Raw genomic sequence first — 27298 nt, 5'->3', positions numbered from 1 at the left:
TGATCAGAATAAAGTTTCCTCGGAATGCCATAATGGACTATGAATTGGTAGAAGAGTGCCTTTGCAGTGGTTCTTGCTGTTACATTCTTAGTTTGAATCGCTTTAGCATAACTGGTAAATTGGTCCGTGATAATGAGGACGTGCTCATATCCACTCTTGGAACGCTCCAACTTCAAGAAATCAATACAGACAAGCTCAAGTGGGAAACTGGATTCGACGCTGACTAAAGGTGCTCTCTGACTGTCGCTTGATACATCTTTTGTCAACATCTGTTATACATCTGTGATACATCTGTTGTCAACTGCACTTTCCATCCCTGCCCAGTAGAATCTGTCTTTGAGTAAAGATAGGGTCCTATCTTTACCTGGATTGCCCATGTCATTATGAAGTGACTGGAGAACAGTGTCTACATGTGCGGAAGGCAAAACCAGCTGTGTCTTGCGGTCATTGTTGATAATTACCTGTCAGTACAATACACCATCTTCCAGAATCAGACGATGGAAATGCTTCAATAATGGAGTCCAACTTCAGCTGTTGTAGGTTTCTTCCCATCTCTGACATGTTGTACGAATGGCTGTATAACTGGATCCATGGCTTGTAGAACCGTGCAAGCAAATCTTCTTTCTTTTCAACATCTCCATAAATGCTGTCTAACTTGTGGATAATATCTGGAACGGAAGCATTTGGACCATGGTGCATCGCTATGACTCCTGCGTCTCCTTTCAATGATCTCCTGACGGTGTAGTTTGTTTTCATGGTCCTACAACTTATCTGCCATAAGTCCAGTAACCTCGTATCGCCTTAACTCATAACTCGTCTCTCCTTTGTTGTTACTACCAGAGAAATTAGAAATTCTGGGTGGTTCTCTAAACTTAGCATGGGTCTTCTGCTTTCGTTCTTCAGTTTCAGTGTCAGACTCAACTTCAGTCTTTGGTTTTACCTCTCCGCTTTTTGATAAATAACTCTTCATCCAGTCCTTTAAATCCTCTGGGGTATCACCTTTAGGTAAATTTCTCATCTCTTTCTTCAGAAGCTGGAGTAAGGCAACATCTTCTAAGGATACCTTTGGTTCCTCGGCATCAGTGTCAGCCATGGCGGCGATGTATAAGTCTCTGCTGAACACAACTAATATTCACCAATACCTACTAACCAACTAAATACTTAAAGAATACCCACTTACTTCAATTTAACTACTTAATTACTTCACAATAAACTGAAAAACACAAGTGAGACAAATATTTCATGACAATATTATCAATCAAATTCAATAAATGAAATGTACAATAACTCACCCACTGGAAACGAACCTAAACTTGGATATGGGTAGCAAAGCTTACACGTCTACTGACCCATCTAAACAATAAATAATATCAATGCATTTGGAGAACACTAATACTAGGTATATTGTATAAAAAATATCAAAGACAAAACTCACTTAGAGAGTAGATCAGGTTTCAACAATTAAGCCTAAACACCAACTGATTTGACCCAGAACAATACCAAACTAACTGATCAACAGAACTTACCTAAAACTTAACAAGTCCTGTAACTCCTATAAGATTTCCCCCTGTCAAATACCAAAGACTAATGAAACAACTTAATAAGTGTTATACAGAGGTAATTGTGACAGGGAGTTCGAGTCCCGCGGAGGGAACGACCAAAACTTTGCATCGCAAATTTGACAGTTCTAACATCGTTGGGAATTTTTCAGACCCTTCTATATATATATATCTTTTTATCACAAAAGTTTCTAAGTATTCCTCAAGACACAGTGTCAAAATTGTCCAATATAATCAATAACTTGCTTTCCAAAATTAAGTCATTTTTTTTTCGGAAATTTCATAAATAACAGTACTGTACAATTACAACTGCATTAAACAAAGACAAACAACACAAAAAATTACCGTTAAATCAACAGAATTCAATCCTGTGGAACATAACTATCCATAAGTGAATCTTTATTGATACCAGAAGTATTGAGAGCCCTCAGAATAGTGACGTCAAACGGAAATATACGCAATATTACAGCACAAGTGTACACAGGTATGACATCAGCTGTTAAGTGACGAAATCACGTTGGACGCCATCTGTAGTAGGGTTGGGGCACTAGGCCAAACAAAAATCAACTGCTAACTACATGTATAACTACATTTATTGGTTCGAGCACTTTCCGTCAACTTCGGACATACAGGAAAGAAAAAACACCCTTGTAAGTTTGTACAAAGGCTTTTTGTACGTCTGGAATAAACAAGTATCCCAGCCATACCTGGGATTAAATATTGAATGAGTATGCGAAATTCTACAATTCACCCTGTAACATTAGCACATCTGATCAGCTCGACTTTTGAATTCACTCTGACGAGATTCCCGCCGAAAAATTTCAATCTGAACTCAAACCAGTAAAATTCAATACCTAAAACACCTGACCAATTTCACACCTGAGCGAACCTGAAATACCTGAACTACCTGAATCTACTCACAGTACAAATACACCTTGAATAGGACACTAAAATAAAAATATAATCTGTACTGAAATATAAAATAATTAACACAATGAAAATGCACAAGTAAAGCTATAAATATACATACATACCAAAAATACCACTTTACCACAGTAGAAAAAGGAAATAATCCCGGCAGTTAGAGGTCGTTGAAAGTTGAAAACACAGTTTTAACCATACATGTATATGCCTACATGTATATATGTATATACTTGGCGTAGTAAATTGGGTTGAGTAATAGAGATTCTTTGATAAACGGGCAGTGTACCATGAAGGTGCTGCTTGAAATCATGTAGGAGTTGAACTCTATGGTAATCTTTCAAAAAAGTTTCTTAGTTTGACAAGCTTTATTCAGCAACTCGGGGTGGGGGTGTTTCTAGAAAAGCAGAGGACGCTTACCCTACTGGTACACCTGGTCCATGCTCCCAGTTTTTAGTGGAGTCCGAGTTGCTCAGTTGCTTTTGTTACTTTGTATGTGTGATTTTAGTTACTTTATGTTCTTTGTTGTGTATGTCTGTTTTCCATGTCTGGTCTTTGTCCCTTGGATTACATTCCTTTGATTACTGCTATAACCTTGGTTCATTTGATTACTCATTCAGTATGCAAGTCGTAGAGTTCTCCCGCTTTATACTAAGTCTTTATATTTTGTTGTTTTATTAAAATCTAGTGGCCTAGAATCATATCCTTATATCTTACTAATATTTTACACGCTAAGACCTTCTATTATAAAATACCTCTGTTCATTTTATAGTGTACTTTGTGTAAATATTTTTACAGATTTCGATGACACGTGTGAAATAGACATCAAACGAAATGCTGCTAATGTTTGTTTATGCTAGAATCTAAGCATCAGTATTCGTTGGAAGACTGCTGTTTAGAGTTGAATTTAAGTGAATAATTCAATGTAAAGTTAAATAATAATTAGTTGTTTCCATATTTGGTGAATTTTTACTCTCAGTCTTAACTTCAAGTGGATTGAAATTTCATATCATGTTTTCCCTTGCCAAATGTAATGTAATGGACTTAAGGAGAACCAATCAGATCGAGTTTGATAATTTCGAATAACCAATCATAAGTCTTAGACTATATGTATATGTACTGAATCATTAAATATGCGGGAAAACAAAATTGTCCCTTCCAGGCGGAACATTATAACTGTTATAGAGTTTTCACAACTCGTACGTTATATATGAGTGGCAGTTCATGTCCAAATAGCGTTATTTTCATCTAGATACTTCTCACAACTATCTAGGTACCACTAACAGGTATCTAGATACTACTAACAAGTATCTAGATACTTCGCATAACTATCTAGATGCTTCTTACAAGAGTAATCAAGGGAACCAATTAAAAGAATGTTATCCAGGGACAAAGACCAGACTTAAAATAGACATACACAAAAAAGAATATAAAAGTAACTAAAATCATACATACAAAGTAACAAAAGCAAACGAGCAATATATGAACACTCCTCACGAGTATCTATATACTTAGCAAAAGAATCTAGATGCTTCTCACAAGTATATAGATACATGTTAGAAGTATCTAGATAGAAAATAACATCTAGATGAAAATAACGCTATTTTGACATGAACGGCCACTCATAGTTATGCCAGAGCTTGCAGACGTTTTGTACCGCGCTAAACTTCTAACAATTAGGCTTCTGGGACAGGATTAGGTTGCTACAAAATTGAAGTCATCACTACAGAAGTTTTATGGTTGTTATCATGAACTCGTAGGAGACCACTGAACCAGAATTCAGAACCGTGTTGAACGCCATAGTAACTCGACTGCCTTTCAAAACGTAAAGTTATTAGTTTGAAAATTAAGCTGTATTCATTGTGCAAATCGTAGCTATAAGGTAGCAGCGTTCAACACTAAAATGTTCATTATTTTTTATTGAAGCCTATTGGCCTACAACCACATTTTCATCTTACAAGTATTGAACACTTTAAAATCTTCGATTTTAACACTATTGTTAATTTAATAGTATATACTTTTGTTGTAAATATTTTAACAACAGATCTTCATTTTGAATTTCAATGGCTCAAGTGAAAAAAAAAACACAATTCAACAGTTCAATAATTGTTGGGTAATGCCATATATATTGAAAGAGGATATAAGCATCTGTATTCTTTTGAATACTGCACTTTTGTGTTGAATTTAAATGAAGAATTCAAATTTAATGTGAGGTTAAATTTAACATTAAATACGAACACAGGAATAAAGAATCGTACAAACGATTTTTAAATCGTAGAAATATAAATCTACTTGGCACGAAAAAAGGTACCATCGCATTACGATGTGTGAAAGACTGGTTAAATATTCATGAATGGAAAAAAGGTTCAGTCACACGACTTCAGATTACACGGATCGATGTTGGTACCAAGATTTTTATGGACATTTGGAAAAAAGGCTGTTTTGACCGATTCATGATCCAACCGTATATATATCACATGTAATTTGTAGATGTATACAATGTAGTTTCAACAATTACAGGACGTATAACATTTTTGTTCAGCCAAAATTCCTTGGACTCAAAACACTTTAATTTACTCACGTGGCCAATTTCAACCGTTAATCTTTGGTACTTACTTGTATTTGCCCGTTTTTTATTGTTTTTTTTTTCTTTTTTTTTGGGGGGGGGGGGGTTCGGTTTTGTTCCTGATGTTCATTTAGGTTTGTTGTTGTAGTTGTTGTTTTTTTTCTTTTCGCAAACGAACTTTAAACATTTCAAATTTTCTTATGCTTTTTTTTCTATAACTCACATGTCAAGTAAATAAAGTCAACATATTTTACGATATTAGCATATTCAAATCGGAGTCGAAGCTTTGATATAAAAATATGACAGCACTTACACGTTCTTAATTAAGATCATGTCCACTGAAATATTTTTAATGCTGTAAGTTTTGATGATACCATGGGCCAGCAACCCCCCCCCCACCCATTTAGAGGGAGTTTTGTATTTGAAATACTTTTCTGCCTGTTTGCCAAAATATAAGTGCAGCGCTAGCTCAGAATTAAAGAAATGGTGAAGGTCATGACATGAAAATGACAGAATTTGGTAAAACTGATTTTTCCAATCTATAGAATACAGATACCAAAAATGTCAGTTAAAAGTTCAGTTATCAAACTTTTAAATGAGTGTATAGTTCATAGTTTTTATTACATAATTATAGGCAAAAAGTATAAAAAAAAAATCCCCAGAATTCCGCTAATTCGGATATCATCAATTGACAGTGTAATGGGTAACCAATACAGGCATACATTTAAGGCTTGGTTTCAATGGAACAAATACTTACTTGTTTGTTAAAATACAACTGCAGCTTTGAACTTCTAATCGAGGTTGAATGGCTTACCTTCTCCAAATTTCAGGCAATTATCTAAACTGAAGCATTTGAAATTGAACCAGTTGAATAATATGAAATGAGTTTTAGCATCATTTCTCCGAAAATAACTAATCAATACATGAAATATTTCATACGAGTGTAACATAGGTCTACCCTGATTATACATTTCATTTTGATTTTGATTTTGATAATTTAAACAGTAGCTTGAGTTCCGTTACAAAAAGATAAAATAGATAAATTCATTTTGTGGACATCATATCTTTTAAATAATGTCACATTATAAAGCAACAAAAATACCCGTGTCGAAAGAAAAGGGTCGTGAGATTTATGTGGTAAAGATTTTCATTTAAGAGGGCAATTGATTGTTTTTTTATCACCTACAGAGATAAATAGATATTGTCAGTTTCAATAAATGGATACGAAACTTATTTCTCACTAGAATTTCGACATAGGTTCTTTATTCCAGTATGCATTTTTAGGCTTTCATAACATTCGATACACATTGCAGATGCTATTGATTGGAAACTGGTGATTATGAATCTTATCTCTCAATTATTTGCTTTGAAATCTGTCAACCAATGCAGAAATCATATATATATTTGTGCAGGCGGTGTTGCCATAGATGTCACGGCGGAACGAGTTCGAGTCCCGCGGAGGGAACGACCAAAAATTAGCATCGCAAATTTGACAGTTCTAACATCATTGGGAATCTTTCAGACCTTTCTATACGTTTACATGTCTTCCGTGTATCAATTTGATCAAAGCAGGGTCTGAAAGATTCCCAACGATGTTAGAACTGTCAAATTTGCGATGCAAATTTTTGGTCGTTCCCTGTGACATCTATGGCAACACCGCCTGCACTAAGTCCAGCGCCCTAGACCACTCGACCAGCTAGGCTATATGAAAATATAGCTTTCGCTGGCCGGGTCATTCCTCCTCGTAATATTAATCTAGGACTGTAACTTAGTACACAATGTATGGTAGTACGGGACAGTTCATGTAGGTGTTATTATGTAGGATAGAGGATCAAATTAATGATGCATGTCACAACAAATCAATATTATACAAACGTCTCAGAATGTGACGACTCTATTCGCTACACTGCTCCATCGGATCAAATTGATACAGGGAAGATAACGTAAACTTATAACAGGGTCTGAAAAATTCCCAACGATGTTAGAACTGTCAAATTTGCGATGCAAATTTTTGTTTGGTCGTTCCCTCCGCGGGACTCGAACTCGTACCGCTGTGACATCTATGGCAACACCGCCATAGAAAAAAAAGGGTGCAAGTACATTTTTTGTCAATTTTACAAACGAAAATGACGAATTTTCTAATAAAAAGGGGTGCCAACCCCATGCACCCTATCTCTGTATCCGCAACTGCTTTGGTGATCTCTGAAAGCATTTACTAGTTTGTATTCAATTTATTTGCTGGTCCATTTGTTGTGGTTTACCATATCCGTTTCTTTTTCTATCATGGTAACCGTACACTTGCGATCACCTCTAACCTCTTTTAAATTCTGTCAGAATCTGTCAGGAAAACTGTTCTACGACAGCAGATAGAACAGAAATCCTGACAGATCCTGACAGAGGCTGTCTTGGGTCAGGACACATTTAGCCCTATTCCAGGACAGATTCTGACAGAAACTGTCCTGGGTCGCGACAAAGAAAATACGAAAAGCTGTTCTAATCTGTCATACCCCTAGACTGTTCCTGACACTAAATCTATGTATTCTGCGTGGCGTAATTTAGAACAGGAAGTCCGCGATTATAATGGAAACTGTGTGACTAATGTAAATTAGCAAATTCGATTATGAAAAAAATCTTGATTTCAAAATTTACATTGGATTTCCAATTATGTAGAGCACATCGTGATCATCATCCCACAATCACTCGCTCGTTGTTCTTTTTTTCAATTCGCCGATTACGGCCCAGTCACTCATCGTTCAAAAAATATCATTGTTTACATGTATAATTTATTACATTCTGTCATGCTGTAATAAAATTTTATTATTTAAATACAAAATTAAAGGTCTATGTTTCTGTTCTAAGTGTAAAAACGGTAACCGATAACTTTCAGATGTATGATAATTCTCACGAAGTTCAAGATTGACAAAGTACATTTAGTTTTTGTGAGAAAGCTACTTTTGAAAAACATATATAAGGGTTACAAATCATTCTATAAAATGTTAAAATTGACCATTTTAGCATTCAATGGGTGACTATTACCTAAATATTTCGGTCAAAATTCTTCAAAATGCTTTTTTGCAAAGAATATGCGAGTGAACACTTCCAATTTACCAATATGGTCTTACATGTAGTAAATGTAGAAATTAAAATTAATGACTGAAATGCTAATTTTTTAATATAATTGTCATGTGAGTGACTGCGACACATGAATTCGAGTCAAAATTCTTTAAAAAAATGTCATATTAAATGCTGATTTTTTGTAATATAACTATCATGTGTGTGTATCCAAAATTCTTCAAAAATGTCATATTCTTTCAAAATGTATGAATGGGAACACTTTTAAGTTTCATAAAAGTATAAAATTTCTGTATAAAATGTTTAAAATTGTCAATATATGTACTCTATATCATACTGGTGACTGCGACATAAAAAAGCAGTCCAAATTCTTTAGTCAGAGGCGTAGCACATGGTGCGGCAGGCAATAATTTTAGTTGGTAATGTATGACATACATAAAAATCTTGTCAAAAATTGGGGGAAATAATCAAGTTCAAACATAGCAAGGCTTCCTTCCCGGCGTACGAATCGGGATTCGGGTGCTACGCCTTTTTTTCGGAATCACGTACATATACTGGATGTAATCCAGTCAGAAAAGTATTCTCGAGCTAGTGACTGTCAGAATATGTCAGGAACTCTTCTAATCCATGTATCTGATCTACCTAAAACAGTTCCTGACTGGAGAGAGTCAGGACCCATGACAGATTATGACAGAGATTGTACAAACCGATATATCCTGACAAGGTGTGTCGCGGGTCAGAACAGTTTCTGACGGTTTAGAACTGTTCTATGAAAAGAATCCTGACAGAATCGAAGAGAAGTAAGAAGTACAGTACAATTGTACAGTCAAGTACAATTCAACAACAAATTTAACGCTACAATACAAAGCCAAGCCATCTTCATTTTATTATAAAACCTAACTATTATCTGTCTTTTTGAAATCACATTGTTATTGCAATTTATGGGTCTGTAACTATACCTTACCTTAGATCCTATAAGGTAGGGGTTTATTTCATATTATTTAATAAAATATTGTACACGTCGATTTCTAAATTTACATTCTTTTCTATTCTTTCAACCGTTCACGCACTTTTTCCTACCTGTACCTGAGACAGGCTTCAATGAATAATTCAAGAAATGGAAGACATTGATTTAGCGAATTATCCAATTCAGGTAAGGCTAGATTTGTTTTATTCTATTGCCAAATACACAATGAAGTCGAAGTTTGCTGCGTGTTACTACTGTTAGCTAAATTCAATCAGACATCAGATCAGTGGTTTACACCATGAAGAAGCTATTTATGATAACTGAAAATATAAATTAATTTACTTGTTGGTAGTCGACTGTATTATCTGGTTACATAATTATCCTGTTACTAAATATATATTCGAAATAAACTAACACACTCGATCGTGGTGCAAGAAACGATTGAGAGTCCTCTGCTTATACATAACTTATGTACATAAACATCTTTCATATTGGTGTCAATTTTTATATGGAGGGAAAACGACAATGTGCGTACTATAGGATTGCAACTATATGTATACACATTTACATATATATATATATATATACATGTTACCAACAACATTGAAGTAAATCGGAAGAAAAATTCTGATATGACAAAATTAAAACAACATTTTTTTACCAGGAATACCATAAAACACTTCTATCCCATTAACATTATATCACCCAATGATAAAATACATTGTCAACTTTATATTTCCAGATCGGTGACTCTTGATGCTAATAATATACAATGCGGTTATCCACTTGTAAATGGTTGTGTATTGGAGTCGCAGTCTTGTGTTTAATACTTTTAATTTTATTGTTTTATGTATTTAAAGCAAAAAATGTGTATGTAATTTCCAACTTTATACATCAAGAAGATGCAGTGCATGATACAGATGTGAAATCAGATGATTTTCGTAAGAAAAACTTAATAGAAAGTTGTATTTCAGGTAAAACATTATCCAAGTTAAATCGATTGCACGTGAAAATGTATAGGACTATTCAGAAGGCAAAAATACATATACGCGGAACAAAATCTAGAAAATTTGTTGTTGAAGCACTGACTGTACTTACTGAACTACTTAATATGACTGGTACATCCACAAAAGAGCTTAAACGTCCTACTTATCGATCAAAGCACGTGTGTAAGGAGGTATACAAGGGAACTGGATACGGCTATCCCTATTACGAAAGAGGATTTGAAAGAGAAAATTGCTCCTATGCTGTACAAATTGAGAATATTGTTACTATTGTGGTTTTACTAACAGATGATCTTATGGAGCACGCACGCACTCTTCTACAAGGAATAATGTACTACAACAATCGAATAAAAGTAATAGTTGGAACATGGGGTACAGAATGGACATGGGAAAACGCTATATACAGTAATATGTTGTTTAAAGAGATTCCAAGGAAATTTTCTCTTGGAAAAGCTTTGAACTTTTTAATTGAACAAATTAAAACGGAATACGTTTTAGTCTCTCGTAACATCACTTATTTCAATAACGATTCTCGACTTGAGCGTCTGGTGCATGAAATTGAAAGTTTGGGTGTGACTGTCGTTGGAGGTGCATCACGTGACAAAGATGGTTTTTGGAAAATAGGCTGTTACCAGACCGTTTATAGAAATTATACATTAGTTTATGAAGAAGGCTATGACGAATCTCTACACGAGTGTATATTTTGTGACTTTTTAACGGGTCCATTCATAACTCGAAAAAGCACACTGGTGAAATACAAATTTGATGAAAATATGGGAATGTCTAGTGTTATCAACGATTTCTTTATCCGTCTTTCAAGGGACAACAAAGAAAGTGTTGTGTGTCCTGATTCCATGTTTTACGTTCATCGGACAAAACTTTCGAACAAGGCTTCAGCGTGGTCCGATCTTGCTGACAAATATAATCTTTATCGTTTTCGTTTTGCTGGCGAGTTTGACATCGTATTCAAATGTAGTAATAAAAAGCTCAATTGCAATAAATATATTGGATATGCCGTTCATCCATGCTGTTTGCAAGATTTAGTTGACGTCACAAAGTTTGCTATGAAACTTTGCGATGAATCTGGAATCATTTGTGAATTAGACTCGGGTACATTGTTGGGTGCAGTAAAGTTCTATTCAATTCTGCCGTGGGAGAGAGATTCCGACTTAGTGTTTGTTTCTGATAATTTTACAGCTCTATCAAATCTCAAAAATAAAGTTCCTGAACAATATAATTTTGAAGATGATGAAGGTGAGAGTATAAAGTGTTGTACAAAAGGTCGAAAATCGGGTGGATATGTTCAGCTGCGCAGCAAATACTGGCGTTTAGAGTTCTATGGAGAATATATGTTGCCATCGGAAACGCTTCTTAAAAATGGGTTTAAACCTACAAAAATTTTGTTAGACGGACAATGGGTTTCGGTACCACGAAACCCTGGGTTATTTTCGAGAAACAGATACGGACATGAGATATACGCTCATGCTGGGCAACACTGGGGGGATGCTGGGGCAAAGTCAAGTTGGATACTATATAGATCAAACTATTTCATCCCTTGCATAACACCAGGGCGCCATGATTGCTTAGATTACATAAACTCTGATGGCAATCTTCAGTTCAAAACTCCAATCATTTAACTCAGGTTTACAGTTTTTTGACAGATCACTAATATTTACAAAATCCATGAAAAGCAGTGGCGGGTCCAGGGGGTGGGTGGCCTAAGCCTCCCTTGGAAAGTTGCAATTGTTAAAAATTGTTGAAAAATTGTTCAAGATACATTGTAACATCAGAATGCAGGATTTGAGGTTTAATATGTCCACCCCCTAGCAAATTCGGATCACTTTGTGATCCTCACCGGTGATCCTGTCAAGAAATTTTTTTGCCCCCTCCTATCTAAAACTCTGGATCCCCAAAAAATAATAATACATATGTAAGGGATAAGAAAGAGGGATTTTGAACAGAGTGTAATCAATTTCCACTCAAAGGCATTTAATGCTTTCTAAATTGTGCGTACCTGTATTGAAGATTATTACTTGGCTGCATTGAAATAAAATTACACAAAGCTTTTTTTTCATGATGTATCATATGATTTAAAACCGAGTTTATGGAAGATCTGGTTGTATATCTTCAACAATGCTTTTCATTCGTAAGCTAGCTTGACTCGCGACATGTTGAAGATGTATTTGATTTGCATGTACGACTCATAACAGGTTGTACCGCCTGGAGTTATGATAATCCCAGTTAAGTATTATAATATTGAGATCTGTTATATTTTTATATATATTTGATTCATTTGTAAAATGCAATTGATTTACGGTATTCTAATTTTTAGGTATTCCATTGAAACATTCACCCACGATTAATTTTTCTGAACACTGTTGTTGCGAGGATCGAGAGCAAAATTGCAGGTTAATCGTGAACTAAGATAGTAATGAGCGTGAAAAACAACTTTTTAAACAAATATAGCTATACTACAAATTATCTGCCAAAATCATAACATTGTGCAGAAAATGAGGAGCATTGCGACATATAATTCTTGTTAGAGATTTCTCGTAATTTGTAAGAAATAATTCCAAATCATCTTCCAAATATACAGAATAAGAGATTTACAAAATGCTGGAATTTTTAATCGACAACATATTTGTCCAATGTGATGGACGCGGCTTTCAACAAATGGTCGGCATTCCAATGGGAACAAGTTATGCTCCTCTACTTGCTGCCCTATTTCTTCGCTCTTATGAGGCTGACTTTAGGTTACAGACCACAAATTCAACCAATGAGCATTTGGAACGTACGCAAAAATAGTCCTACGCAGAAATTACCCCCTGTTCAACATAGTGCTGTGAAAAAAGTTCTCATTTTATTTTAAAAAAAATTTAAACAGTCTCTGAATTTTGTTTCTTGTGATGTGAAGCCTAATCTCCATAATGATTTCTAAGCATACCCCTATCTTGTGGAAACACTGGGATTTCCCATGTTATTTATAGACCCTTCACTTCCGGTGACCAGTACTGCACTGCAAGTCTGCTAACCCCACGTGCCATTCTGAGCATTTTGAGCTGACGTCTGTAGAATCATGCTGATGTATAGTCCTCTGCAGATTAAAGTTAAGGTAAAGTCCTGAGAAGCCATTGAATAATGCGAAATTAGCATAGAAGCCTATGGGAAGTGGAATTAGTGGTTACTAGCCTTAATAGTTGATCTGATCCGGAAGAAAGAATATCGTTTAGCTAGTTCCTTTAATCTCAGTTTCCACTATATAAAAGATGTTTTATCTTTAAAAAACCTTAATTTCGGGGATTTAATACTTTAAATCTACACCAATGAACTTGAGATAAAGGATACAACAGGCACTGTGAAGTCAACTTCATATCTTGACTTACACTTAAAAATCGATGGTAAAGGAAACTATTGACCAAACTTTACGACAAACGTGATAACTTTTCATTCAGAATTGTCAACTTTCCTTTCATCTGTGGAAACATCCTTTCAGCACCTAAGCTTTGAGTGTTCATATCACAACTCATACGTTAAGCCAGAGCTTGCCGAAACTACGCAGACTTTTTGTATCGCGCTAGAATTCTAACAAGTAGGCTTTTGGAACAGGGTAACATGTATGTTGCTACAAGATTGAAGTCATCACTACAAAAGTTTTATGGTCGTCATTATGAACTCGTGGATCGTTTCAGTATATCCATCTGCGCCATGCAAAGTGATTTGTTCAACGTGTTATAGTTTTCCTTTCTGCTTTTGTCTACCCCGGGCTTGACTTATTATGAGCAACTCGGCGGGTGTTTCTAGAAAAGCAGAGGACGCTTACCACACCGGTGCACCTGGTCCATGCTCCCATGCAGTTTTTAGTGGAGTCCGAGTCGCTCATTTGCTTTTGTCTGGTCTTAGTCCCTGGATTACATTCTCTTGATTACCGCTATAACCTTAAGTGTTTCCCTTGATTTATCTTAAAAGTATTTAGGACAAAACTGTTCCATTAACGCACGTAAACATTATTTATGTCACTAACCATAATTTTTGTCCTACATTAAAAAAGTAACTATAATAAATATCTACTTTATTTAAATGTTCTAAAATATTATTTATAAAATATATCTATCTGCTGATTGATTAAGATTAAAATATACATTTCTCCTTTTTAAATAATTCAAATTCATCTTGACTTAAATAAAACATGTTTGTGTTTCAGTAAGTGATTATACACATTTAAAGTGTAACATAAGTAAGACAGTCTATTCGATTCTAATATGACGTGCTTCAAAGCTCTTTAGACCACAGCCACATGATCAACATTTCGTCTATTCAAAATATGAAAAAGCTAGTCTTAATAGAATCGAAACAAATGACGGAAACTCCATTTTATCATTGTTTTACCACGGAAACTCCATTTTATCATCGTTTTACCACGGAAACTCCATTTTATCATTGTTTTACCACCGGCTGGCCATTTATGTCGCATTGTTTTACCCCGGGGGAGATAAAACCATGATGAAACGGAGTGTCTGTGAATTATTTCTTAAAATAAGATTAGCTAGACCTTGCGGTGAACCAATAAATGGCCAAGTAGTTCCGATTGCACTTAGACATTAACCAATCGGAACACATCAGACTTTCTAGTTACACAAAAGAAAAACCGGAGGCACTAGGCGGATTTAGGCTAAAAACCACTAATTCCACTTCCCATAGGCTTCTATGCTAATTTCACAATATTCAATGGCTTCTCTGGACTTTACCTTAACTTTAACCTGCAGAGGACTATATATCAGCATGATTCTACATATGTCAGCTCACAATCCTCAGAATGGCATGTGGGGTTAGCAGACTTGCAGTGCAGTACTGGTCACCGGAAGTGAAGTGTCTATAAATAGCATGGGAAATCCCAGTGTTTTCACAAGATAGGGGTATATTTAGAAATCATTATGGAGATTAGGCTTCACATCACAAGAAGCAAAATGCACCTATAAAATGTACAGAAATGTTTTTCCTTCAGAAACTGTTTAAATTTTTTAAATGAGATGAGAACTTTTTTCACAGCACTATGAGGAACAGGGGTAATTTCTGCGTAGGACTATTTTTTGCCCCGTACGTTCCAAATGCTCATTGGTTGAATTTGTGGTCTGTAACCTGTATCTGTCCGGAATTCGACCGAGCCCATTCTAAGTTGTAGTTAAACTGGTTGATTTTTTTACCATTACTTTTTTTCTTAGCTCCTCGCTTCGCGCCAAAATTCTTGGAAGAATTGTTGTTCTTTATTTTTAGTGCTGTCCAACTAAAATTTTTAGCGCCACCCAGATAGATGTACGATGAAAAATAATATTGACAAAAGAAAAAATAGAAAATTAAATGAATGAAAATATATAAATTAATAATAGCAAATAATATAAAAACAACAGTTAAATCAACGAAATTATCAAAGTACAAAAATAAACGAACGCTTCTATCGGGCGTTTAAACGAACGCTTGCCTCGGAATTTAATTCTATTTTCCTCTTTTTTCACTTAAATCCTAGATCCGCCAATGATTGTTGCATTATATTATAAAATCGCCATATTTCCCTGTATTGATTAATACTGCTGTTGTTCCAATACAGATCTAACTTCTTTGTGTTCTTGTCGGTATAAGGTATCAACCAATTTATTAGTTAGGAGGCCAAGATTTAAAAAAAACCTATTAGTTAACAGTGTTTTTTCCTTGTCCATCGAACAGAAAAAAATATATATTTCAATTTAATATCTCTCAATTACTTAACAATGACGATTTTCAAATAAACATTAAAAAGAGTAATCAAGTGAACCATGGTTATAGCGGTAATCAAAAGAATGTAATCCAGGGATAAAGACCAGACATGGAAAACAGACATACACAACAAAGAACATAAAGTAAATAAAATCGAACATACAAAGTAACAAAAGCAAATCATCAACTCGGACTCCACTAAAAACCGGGAGCATGGACCAGGTGCACCGATAGGATAAGCGTCCTCTGCTTTTCTAGAAACGCCCGCCAAGTTGCTCATACTGCTGCTGTAAATAATTGTTTTTGCTTGCGAAATTTTCTCACTCGTCGAAAAATCCTAGCATCCGCATTGTTTCGCCTTAGTCACATAATTATTTTCATAAAAGAAATTTAACCTCTTACTGGTAAATGTTTTTGTCAAGGAAGGCTATTTATAGCCTGAACTTGACTTAGAGATCGTCGGCAAGTGGGATTCAACCGGAAGTGGGATATTGCCACATAGAACCGCCTAAATATTCCGCGGTCTCTTTACCCTCCCCCTTTTCCACCTTGCAAAGTTTACGTTAGTATATCGCTCCGCCGCTGATCATTCAATTATCCACACTCCCGTGTCAAGTTTCAATATGTAATGTTTTATTTTTCGTGAGAGATGGAAGTATTATGACATTAAAGCATTTGCAATATTTGTATGATTATGTGCTTATTTTAAACTATTTGTATTTTGTCTTAGCGAGCAGGACTATTTTTTTCTAATTGACCTCACGCATGTCAAACACGGTACCTCCAATAACCGAAAACGACTCTTTTTCCGAAAGCTATATGGAAAAACCGAAAACCAGGTGTACATATATGAAAACCTCAATAAAAATTTTTGGTTGTACAATTGCTTTTAACATTATTTAAATATACAATTATGAAGTTTATTCGTGAAAAAAAAAATGTTTTTATGTATAATTTCAACACTTTCTAACTACCCAACGAGAGTCTCTAATAATAAATATGGCGTCGGAATGACAAGTGACTAATTTCAAGGTACCGACGCCATATTTATTATAACATACTTTTGTTAGGTGGCTAGAAAGCGTTGGAATAGTTACAAAAAACCTTATTTGTAAGTGTGTTAAAATAACATAGTGAGCAGTATACCCCCCCCCCCCCCAAAGCGTGTTTCATTGAGGTTTTCGGATTTTCAATCTGGTTTTCGGTTAACACCGAGGTTTTTGGTTATTCAAGCAACCCGGTCAAACATTCACAAGAAGATGTCGGAAGTTTTTAATGACGGATTTTTTTACCTGCAATGTACAGTCTTTGAGTTGTTAGCATATTGTTAATGTCTACGATTACAAGATGGGTCCTGTAGGTTTGAAAGTGTTACTCTTTTGTCAATCTTACCAAGGAGGTAAATATAGACTACTATTATGACTATAAAAGTCCTTGATCTTACTCTGTTATTGAAAATGTCGGGAGCTTCTAATAACGGATTTTCGGAGCTGCAATGTATACGGGGCGCCGAATGGGACTTGCTCTTATTATAATTAAAATCAATTTTGTGAGACAAAATTCGATTTTGTATGGAAATTAGTTCACAGAATCCTTTGTTGGATATGCAAATCATTTCAAAATGTTCAGCATCATGTACACGTGTATTACAAACTTAAAGCATTCACTGCAATACAGTGGATAAGGTACGAATGTGCACGGTTATAATAAAGCACATAAGTGAAAGAAATTTCGGATGTCGTAATCGTATAACCCACTGTGTCACTAATCTTGAATCTAAAGATAGACCATTTTCAAGAGCATTTGTAAACAAAAGGGAAACGAAAGTTAGACACATACTATGTCGGTTTTTCATCTCGCCCGACCTGTTCCATTTGTGTCATACATCAATAGAATCGGAATGAAATAAGGAATCTATCTGTATCTGGCAAAAAATCATGAAGGATAGTGGAACAAAATAATCTTTTGCCGACTTCGACAGTTTAACAAATTTCATCGCACAACATATTTCTAGTATGATTTTCTTGGCTAATCAGACGATTCATTACTTTTTCCAGCAAAAATTGGGACAAATACATTAATACAAAGTATCTTGTCAAATTTTAACAAATTTGGTTGCGATTAACAGGTCGGGTAAAATCATAGTATCATTAAAAAGTTGAGTTGAAAGATATCAGGAAATGATCACGTGATTCAGCTGGGAAAATCCTAATAAATAGAAAGTAGAATCGCGTATTTTAAAACCTGTTTTATCAAATAAATCTCATAGAAAACGTATAATAGCAATTTTGGTAATTTCAAAACAGTTTTACTTTAGAATGCAACTTAAAAGATTTTTTTTTATATATCACTTAAAACGGCCTTAACCGTCCTGTGTTGCTGGAAGTGATCGGAAACATGCCTCTGCGAGACCCGCAGTTACTACATCCAATGAGAAATCTTCTTACAAAATCGTGATGAGATGATTCATTTGCATATCCAAATGATCCTGTAAAGTAATTTGCATACAAAATAGACTATTGTGACAAAATTGAATTTTGTGACATAAAATTGAAAATTTGTAGTATATTGTAAATTTTGTTAGAATTCATTTTAGTTGAACAAAATTCACTTTTGTCTGTACAAAATTGAATTTTGAGTACAAAATCACTATAGTCCCATTCGGTGCTGTGATGTACAAAAATGTAAGTATTGTTTTAATGTTTATGATTACAGTGAGGGTGCAGAGGGTTGGCATCCCTCCTTTTTAAGGGAAAATTTGTAATTTTCATGTGTAAAATGGACAAAAATGGCAAATTATGTCCTTGGACCCCTTTTTTTAGGAACCCAAGCTGCCACCCCTCATTTTCAAAGTGTGTGGATCCGCCCCTGCTAGATGGGTCCTAAAGGTTTGGAAGTGTTCTAATGTTTGTAAATAACAGGTATTTTTGTGAACAATTTTGATAAAAAAATATGTTTCCACATGCTAAGAGTTTTCCATTATTTATATTTTATACACAATGTACTTTTAACTACATGTATATCCTATAAATATTATGTGTGTTTGATTTGATCCCAGGAATTGAAAATGCAAGCAACGTGTGTATGTACATGAATAAATATACATGTAGCAAACAATATGAAGTATTTAAACTAGAAAATAAACATTCGAGTCACGGAAGTGTTAAATTAGTATGATTTCAAAGCAGAGACTTAAAAAAAATTACTGTTTCAAAGGTAAGAATGAAAGGCAATATCATTAAAATTAGATCTTACTTGCTCCCCCTTTTTATCTCACCTGACCGTAGTCAATGTGAGCTATTGCCATCACTTGGCGTCTGTCGTCGTCGTTAACAATTTCTTCAAACATCTCCTCTGAAACTACTGAATATATTTCTATGAAACTTATAATGACTGTTCCTTAGAGTATTCTGCACAAAATGACCGTTTGGATTTTTGATCGGTTAAAAAACATGGCCACCGTAACTAAAAATAGAACATAGGGGTCAGACAGCAGATTTTTGCATGTATCTCCAAAACCGTTTAGATTACCCAAATTCTGACGTGGGTAAAAGTATTTAGCATGATGAGATCTATCTGTGGTCAAATTTTGGTGATAATCTATTGACCCATGTGGGAGTTATTGCCCTTTTTGGCCTTTTTTCTGCTGTTTTTGATGTTATAACCTTAAAAAATTTTCTTCTCAAAAACTACTGTACAGAATTCAATAAAAGTTGGTATTATTGTTTTTAGGGTATCTTTAACAAATTGGTCAATTACGCTTTTTGCAGTTTTCAGACAATACCTTGAAAGATAAATAATAGATAGAATGAAACTTTCGATTAATGAAATGATCCTGATGATAAGTCCTACCAAAGTCTTCATGGAGACAAAATTGTCGGACAACTTCTTGTTAGAGTTATTGCTCTAAAGGCAAAAATTTAACAAGGTGAGCGATTCGGGCTCCTGAGAGCCTCTTGTTTCTATGTCACATGAAGTCATGCGACAAAGAATAAAAGGGGAGCAATTAAAATCTAATCTCAATTAGATTGGGATAAAATGAGGCCATGTGGCATATTTATCACATTCGGTAGTTGATCTTGATCTATCAAAAAGGGGGATATCTAGTAAAATTAAGTATTTAAATGTAGCCAAACAAACGTTTAGAGCATAAGGAGTTCCCGCTTATGACATTCCTGCTGGAAATTTTCCTAAATATGTTAAAAATGATTTGATTACATTTTGATTGTATAAGAAATTGCCCCATTCTCAAATTTGTGATCATTATCATTGTGGTTGACCTGTGATTTGAATACCCTATACCACACCCCTAGACCTATATCGCATATCCTATATCACACTCCAAGACTTATATCGCATACCCTAAATCACAAGCCTAAACCTATTTCGGGTACCCTAGACCTACATGTATATTGCATACTGTAGAAATGTATATAACACCCCTAGACCTATATGGCCAGAAATTTTGAATATTTGGGTCATGTAGTTTCGGAAGACTGTGTTTCTACAGACCCAAAGAAAATAGAAGTCGTTCTAGACAGGCCTGAGCCAACTTCATTAACGGAGGTATAATCCTTTGTTCGATTATGTAGTTATTACAGAAAATTCATCGAAAACTTTGCTGATATAGTCAAGCCACTCCACAAACTTACACAGAAGGATCAAAACTTTTCATGGACCGAAGAGTGTCAGCAGTCGTTTGACAAATTGAAGCACTACTTGATCAAAGATCCAATTCTGGCACATCCCGATTTTGAAAAGCCTTTTATATTTGATACGGATGCAAGTAGTCATAGTATAGGTGGAGTGATTTCATAAGTGCTGAATGGTCAAGAACGAATTATTGCTTATGCAACCCGAAGTTTAACAAAAACTGTAACAATATACTGTATTACCAGAAAGGAACTTTTGGCTGTGGTTAATTTTGTCAGGCATTTCAAACACTATCTGTTAGGTAGAAAGTTTTTAGTTAGGACTGACCATAGCTCATTGAAATGGTTATTCAACTCTAAGACTCCAGAGGGGCAAAAGGCATGGTGGTTAGAGGTCCTCAGTTCCTTTGATATGGAGATCCAGCATAGAGCATGTCGGAAGCACACAAATGCCGATGCTCTTAGTCGTCTGCCCTGCGGACAATGTACTTACTGTACCAAAGAAAAAAACAAGGCACAGTTTTCACTGTGACTAGTTCTGATGAACCAAGTTCAGAAAAGACATGTATGACTATGATAATGACCACCCAATGTCATGATCCTGATCTTCAAAAGGTTAATTGTTTGTTTGTTTGTTTGTATGTTGGGGTTTAACGTTCGAGCAGCAATATTTCAGCTATACTATATTCAGACAATGAACATGAAATGATGATCAAATGAAAAAAGGGATGGGACACAAGGATAATGAGGTCGACCAATTTTGATTGCCACTGGAAATGGGGAGATGTGGGTAGGGTCGGACAATTTAGCCTACTGTGGTGGAGCCCTACGGTTCCTACTCCCGGAGAATAGCACAGTAGGGTTCTTTAACGTGCGAGGAACGTGACATCTTTCCCAACACGGTGCACCACTATGGTTTGCGGTCAGGTTTTCCGTATTATAGTCTGACAACCCCAGCATGTAACACACCAGGGGTACCCCATTCCACCACCTGAGGTACACAACCCAGTTGCTCTGCGGGCAGAGCGCCCTAGCCCCTGGCTAATGTTCTGAGCACTATTTAGTCGCCTGTTACGACAAGCTTAGCGCTGCTGCAGGCCTATTCTTTAGACACCCGGACCAGCATGGCGCTTCAAAAGGTTAAAGAGTGGTTGGAAACAGACAGTAAACCAACATCTGATACGATATTCGGGGAATGTTATGTCGTGCGGTCATTAATAGGTCAATGGTCGATATTGGCTATCCATGAAGGAGTGCTGTGTCGTAGTTGGAATGTATGTGGCAAAAGTATCACATATCAACAGGCTTTGGTGCCATTAGCACACAGAAGACAGGTCTTACATTTTTGTCATGACATACGTTCGTCTGGCCACTTAGGAGTCAGGAAAACCTTAAGTAAGATAAGACAGCATTACTTTTGGCCTGACATGTCAAATGACGTTCGTCTTTACATAGCTGGTTGTGAGAAGTGTTGGAAAAGAAAACGTCCTTTAAAACACAAACGAGCACTAATGCAGTTAGTCAAAAGCGGTGTTCCTATGCAGCGGTTGGCAACTGACATCCTAGTCGAATTTCCAGAAACCAAAGCCAGTAACAAGTACATACTAGTGGTCGCAGATTATTTTACCAAGTGGACAGAGGCATTTCCAATGCCAAACATGGAAGCTGCGACTGTTGCTAGACTTTTGGTTGAAGAAGTTGTTACTAGATTTGGAGTACCTCAGGTCATTCATTCTGACCAAGGCAGACAATTTGAAAGCAATCTGTTCAAAGAACTGTGTTCACTACTAGGGATACCTAAGGCACGAACTACGCCTTACCATCCCCAATCGGATGGTATGGTAGAACGGTTTAACCAGACTCTCGATAATATGCTAAGTGCACACGTGACAGACAATCATCGTGACGGATGAGCAACTCCCGTATGTCATGATGGCATATCGGACCACTGAGCACGAAGCGACTGGACTAAGTCCGAATACGCTCATGCTAGGTCGAGAAACAACCACACCATTGGATCTCATGTATTGTATGCCTACCGTATTGAGACCTTGTCCTGTAAACGTTTGGGTTTGGGAGCTTTGGGAACGGTTAGAAGAAGCTCATGCTTTCGTCAGAAGGTACTCTGATCATGAGATGGTCAGACAAAAGACGTATCATGACCAGCGAACATCGTGGGAAAGGTTTGAAATGGGTGACACAGTTAATGTTTACTTTCCTCAAAAGAAGAAGGGGTGTACCCCGAAATTTACTTCGTTGTGGAGAGGGCCCTTTCATATAATAAGAAAAGTATCAAATGTACTGTATGAAGTGGATTGTGGCAGAGACAATCAGTTACAAATCGTTCATTGTGATAGAATAAAGAAAACGCGTGGACAGGCTTTGAGAGGTGAACCTGACAGCGAGGTACAAGGGGTCGAACGGGTTGAAACGTTAGAAACAACTGAAGAGGTTGAAACAGGTTTGATGCCTATTGAAGAAGTTGACGAACTTGCTGAGGAACCGTCTCGTCCAAGGAGGAACGTGAATCCTCCCGCGCGATTATGTTATGTGAATATATAGGATGTCGAAATCATTGAGGAGCATGAGACCATATGGTCTTTCTGATTATTGTAGACTTCATTTCTGATTTAAAAGCTGGTGTTGGAAACACCAAATGATTAAAATTGGGATGATTATACTGATAAATATTGTTGTTTTATTATTTGTGTCCGTCGGATGGGGACGTTAAATCAGAGGTCCCATGTGCAGGGAAACGTCACGCCCTGTGCATGTAAAAGACCCCTCACATTAACCATAAGTGTTTTTTTCGTTGAGGCCAAATTTTTCATACTGGTTTATGAGTGAAATATTTTTCTGTGACATTATAAATTTAACATATTTAGATACTGTATTTTTTTATTTGGTTAAAAGGCTAGTTAGGTGGATAATATGTTAGTCATGTACAAACAGTTTGATTTTATGTTCAGTAGAAAAAAACGCTGGTGTGGAACTGGAACTGTTTAACAGATATACGGTCTATTACTGAGACTTAGGAGTCAGAGTGTGACTGAATGTTCTTAGTTCACAGAACAAAGGGTTTCTGATCTATTTACATTTATGCTTTTAGGAGCAGCTCCATTATTATAACCTCTGCTTTGCATGTGGAATGATTGAGCACCTCTGTTTAGCAAGTTTGTTTGTGTCTGGGTCGCTAGGTATGACCAATGGTTTGATGTTGCCAGCAGCTGTGTTTGTTTGAAGTTTGTATTACGGTTCATGCGAGGCCGCATGTAATCGGAGGCGTGGGTAGTGTGACGAAAATGGTTTATAACATCTGCAAGATATAGGTTTAATAATTATTTAAAACATCCCGATCTATATTGTTCATCCTCAACAGAAATTAACCCATATTAAGGGTAATCAAGGAGATGTTTATCATGGATACATAAAGCTACACTTAGGTTCTTTGGTTTATAACAACTGTAAGTGGGTAATTGTAATAGATAGTGCCATTAACAGGTTTCTATCTAGTGACAGTTGAATATGCCCATTATCATTCGGAAGCAATACACCTTTAACCCCAACCTAACTTACAAAGAAGAGAATCCCGATTACATCAATGGGGTGTCTTCTTCGAAGTCCGCGCTTATAGTATATAGAGCATCAAAATCTAGAAATTTTGATAAAATACAATTAAAATAAAAAGCAAAAATCATTTAAAGCCCACCAAATTTAGCCGTCCGTCCGAGACCTGACAGGGTAGTCAAGGACGTTAAAACCCCCTTAGTTGGAAAACGATTCATTTTGAATCAAGCTTTCGCGGAGCTAGGAAAGAGAATTATTTATGGGGGTTATATAAATAATTCAAGGGTTCTAAGCCTGGTGTGGTGTACCAGTATTGCATTGGTCACAACAAAAGGGCTTGAAACAAACTATCCGAGACAGGTTTGAAACATTGTCTGACTGAACGGGGGTCTCAAATGGTTGGAGGCTAGCTGGCCGAAACATTCCATACCTTGGTTTGAGGATTTGTAAATTGGGGCTGTACAGGATTCAGGGTTCACACACTACTGCAGTGAGTGTTCTCTGTCATACCATACCTTGTCACAGACATTAAGTTTACGTTTAGCTTTATGAATAGTTTGGTTTCCGTTTCCCATGATGTAAAATAATAGGAGCGTGTAGGTTTATTTAAAACAATTGTAATCAATCTGTAAATTTTAAATTTGGTTTCAGTTATACAGTTTCTTTATATTGACGAATCCAGAAAACCGGCATGAATCAAGGTTTATTTCATAAAGGAAATGAATGCGTGTACGCCCCGCTCGGGTACACGTTATAATTATAAGTTCACAACTTCAAACCACTTTAATGATCTTCCTGGATATGAGGGATGTTGTTTTAACAATGACCACCTGTCAGCCAGGTGAAAAGTAACCTACTCTACTCTTACTTATGTTACCTGTTATTAACAGTTATTGAAACAAAGATATGCTCATGAAGTACACTGTACTATATTTTTATAAAGTCATTATGTTTTATTTAAGATAAATTTGAATTATTTTAGTGAAAGAAGTGTTTATTTTTTTCTTAATTAATACAGCTGATAGAGATATTTTAAGAATAACATTTCAGAGCACTAAAATATAGTATATATTTATTGCATTAACATTATATAATGTAGGACAGAAATTATAATGTTACAGAAATATTGTTGGTAAAATTTGAAAAATCTACCAGTATTGACCGAGTGGCTTAAAAACAAGTAAAAACCTGGGACAATGATAACCGCCCAACCTCTATTTTTGTCTGATTTTCCACATAATTATATGTACATGTAAGAATATTTCTCATAAAGAGGAGGTTTCTGTACTTCCATATCATGTGGTTAAAACGCATGTATATTTTCATGCATTTACATTGTAACATGTTGCTTTTATCAAAGACACTGTTATAATTTTTCTTGATTTCTTTTCAGTGGTAATCCCTTTTAAAGTTTCACTAGATGTAGCGAGAAGAAAGCAAAAGCAAAATGGACTATTTTTGTACTGGGATACTATTTAAGCATGAAACGAAGTTCATGGTTCTCAAGTGCTGGTACATGTCAACATCTCTTAATAAAAACTACAAATATGAAGTCTGATTTCGTAGCACTTATTTGTTTGAAAAATATAAAAGTTCCTTGTATTGTAATCTTATACATATTTGTGAAACAATCATGCAGAAAAAATGAAAGAAATGCACATATATTATTGAAGGCAGACAGGTAAAAAAACACTCCGCTTAAGCGCAACAATGATTCATCATAAAAAGTGGTACTCATGGGGTATGGGTCCACTATTTACCTTTTTGTTTTGGAGAGCAGAAAAGATGGATTTATATTCAAAGAGCATTTGTTATAAAGAAAGACATAATTTTTCCTTTATTCACTACTTCTCTTTATCCTTGACTTTCCAACTTGATTGGAATCTTAAATGGCTAAAATATATGAGGTACAAAGATTCTTTCAGTTTAAAGATATTTAAACTGCATAAAAATTCCTAGAGAAAGGTAATCATTTATTGAAAAAAAGTGTGTAGTTTAGACATAGTGGAGAAACGCTCTCGGACCCACGTGGGGTCTGGGAGTAGGGCAGAGCGTCAACACATCAGCCCAACCGCTAGTAGGACATACTCTGACCGAGTTCTTCGGTCAGGTATCCCGAAGGTTGGGCTCCGCCACCAACACCAGTTGGTTCTACTTACCCACTAACATCGACCGTGATATGCCTGCATTGGTATTCAAGGTCGTTAAAAAACCCCAATCATTTCATTTCTGATTCTGGCACATGTCGGTATTCCGGGTAATGAAATTAGCGACAGAATTGCAAAACAAGCTCTATCAAAGCCTGCTATTGGTGTCAAAATTGGGTTAAGTTCCAAAGAATTTTATCTATTATTTCCAAAATTTTTCAACAAAAATGGCAGACAAGCTGGGAAAATTCGAATCACATTTGGCATAAACAATTAATGTAAAACCAGCATTTTACAGTGATAAAAGGCACCACGCAAATACAATTACTAGACTCAGACTGGGCACAACCATGCTACCAGGTCAAATAGGAAAATATATTTAAGATATATCGCCTTTATGCCAAAAATGTGGAGTTTCAGAGGACATTAAGCATGTCCTTATAAATTGTTTAGAACACCATCAAGCACGTTTGGAACTTAAAGAAAATATCCACTAATTTGCTCTCTACACTCTATCGGAACTAAACCTTCTTAACCCACCAAAATCAGTTCAACAACAAGTCTGGTCAGCATTGGCGCAATTTCTTTCAGTCAGTGGTTATCATGGTAAAATATAGCATACTTTTGTTTAAATTACTATGGCAAGCCGAAGTGGACAAAAATGAACATTTTCTGATATTAAAAAATGATTTTTTTAATATTACAAATTGATTTTCTGATATTACAATTTAGATTTCTTATATTACAAACCACTTTTTTAATATTAAAAATCATTTTTTAATATAAAAATTCAATTGAATTTCTAATATTTAAAAAGATTTTTTAATATAAGAAATTGATTTTCTAATATTAGAAAATGGATTTGCCGTATTCAGTTGCGATTTTTTAATATTAGAAAATCATTTTGTAACATTAAAAAATGTGACTGATTTTCTAATATTACAAATTCATTTCGTAATAATATAATATTACTAAATCAGGAATTTGTAATATTAGAAAATGAATTTTTAGTATTACTTACAAAATGAATTTCTAATATTAGAAAAATCTTTTCTGATATAAAAAAAAATTATTTTGTATTATAAAAATTCATTT

General features: G+C 35.5%; 1 protein-coding gene across 2 annotated transcripts; it reads left to right on the top strand.

The window, feature by feature from the left end:
• The first annotated feature begins 9169 nt into the window (after positions 1-9169).
• On the top strand, positions 9170-12164 carry LOC148620320 (uncharacterized). Of its 2 annotated transcripts, none has more exons than XM_088581093.1 (2): positions 9170-9271; positions 9828-12164. In XM_088581093.1, the coding sequence occupies exon 2, from the start codon at positions 9858-9860 to the stop codon at positions 11724-11726; it is 1869 nt and encodes a 622-aa protein (XP_088437219.1). In that variant the 5' UTR covers positions 9170-9271; positions 9828-9857; the 3' UTR covers positions 11727-12164. The 2 variants fall into 2 exon arrangements, with proteins under 2 accessions (XP_088437219.1, XP_088437220.1); XM_088581094.1 differs by having other exon boundaries at positions 9174-9271; positions 10060-12164.
• Positions 12165-27298: the final 15134 nt, after the last annotated feature.

This window comes from Perna viridis, chromosome 4 (genome assembly GCF_037379345.1).
Source record: "Perna viridis isolate PV_CMFRI_1.1 ecotype Kerala chromosome 4, ASM3737934v1, whole genome shotgun sequence".
Taxonomy (NCBI): Eukaryota; Metazoa; Mollusca; class Bivalvia; order Mytilida; family Mytilidae; genus Perna; species Perna viridis.
Note: the sequence above shows the minus strand (reverse complement) of the source record. Positions and strands in the feature narration are given on the sequence as shown.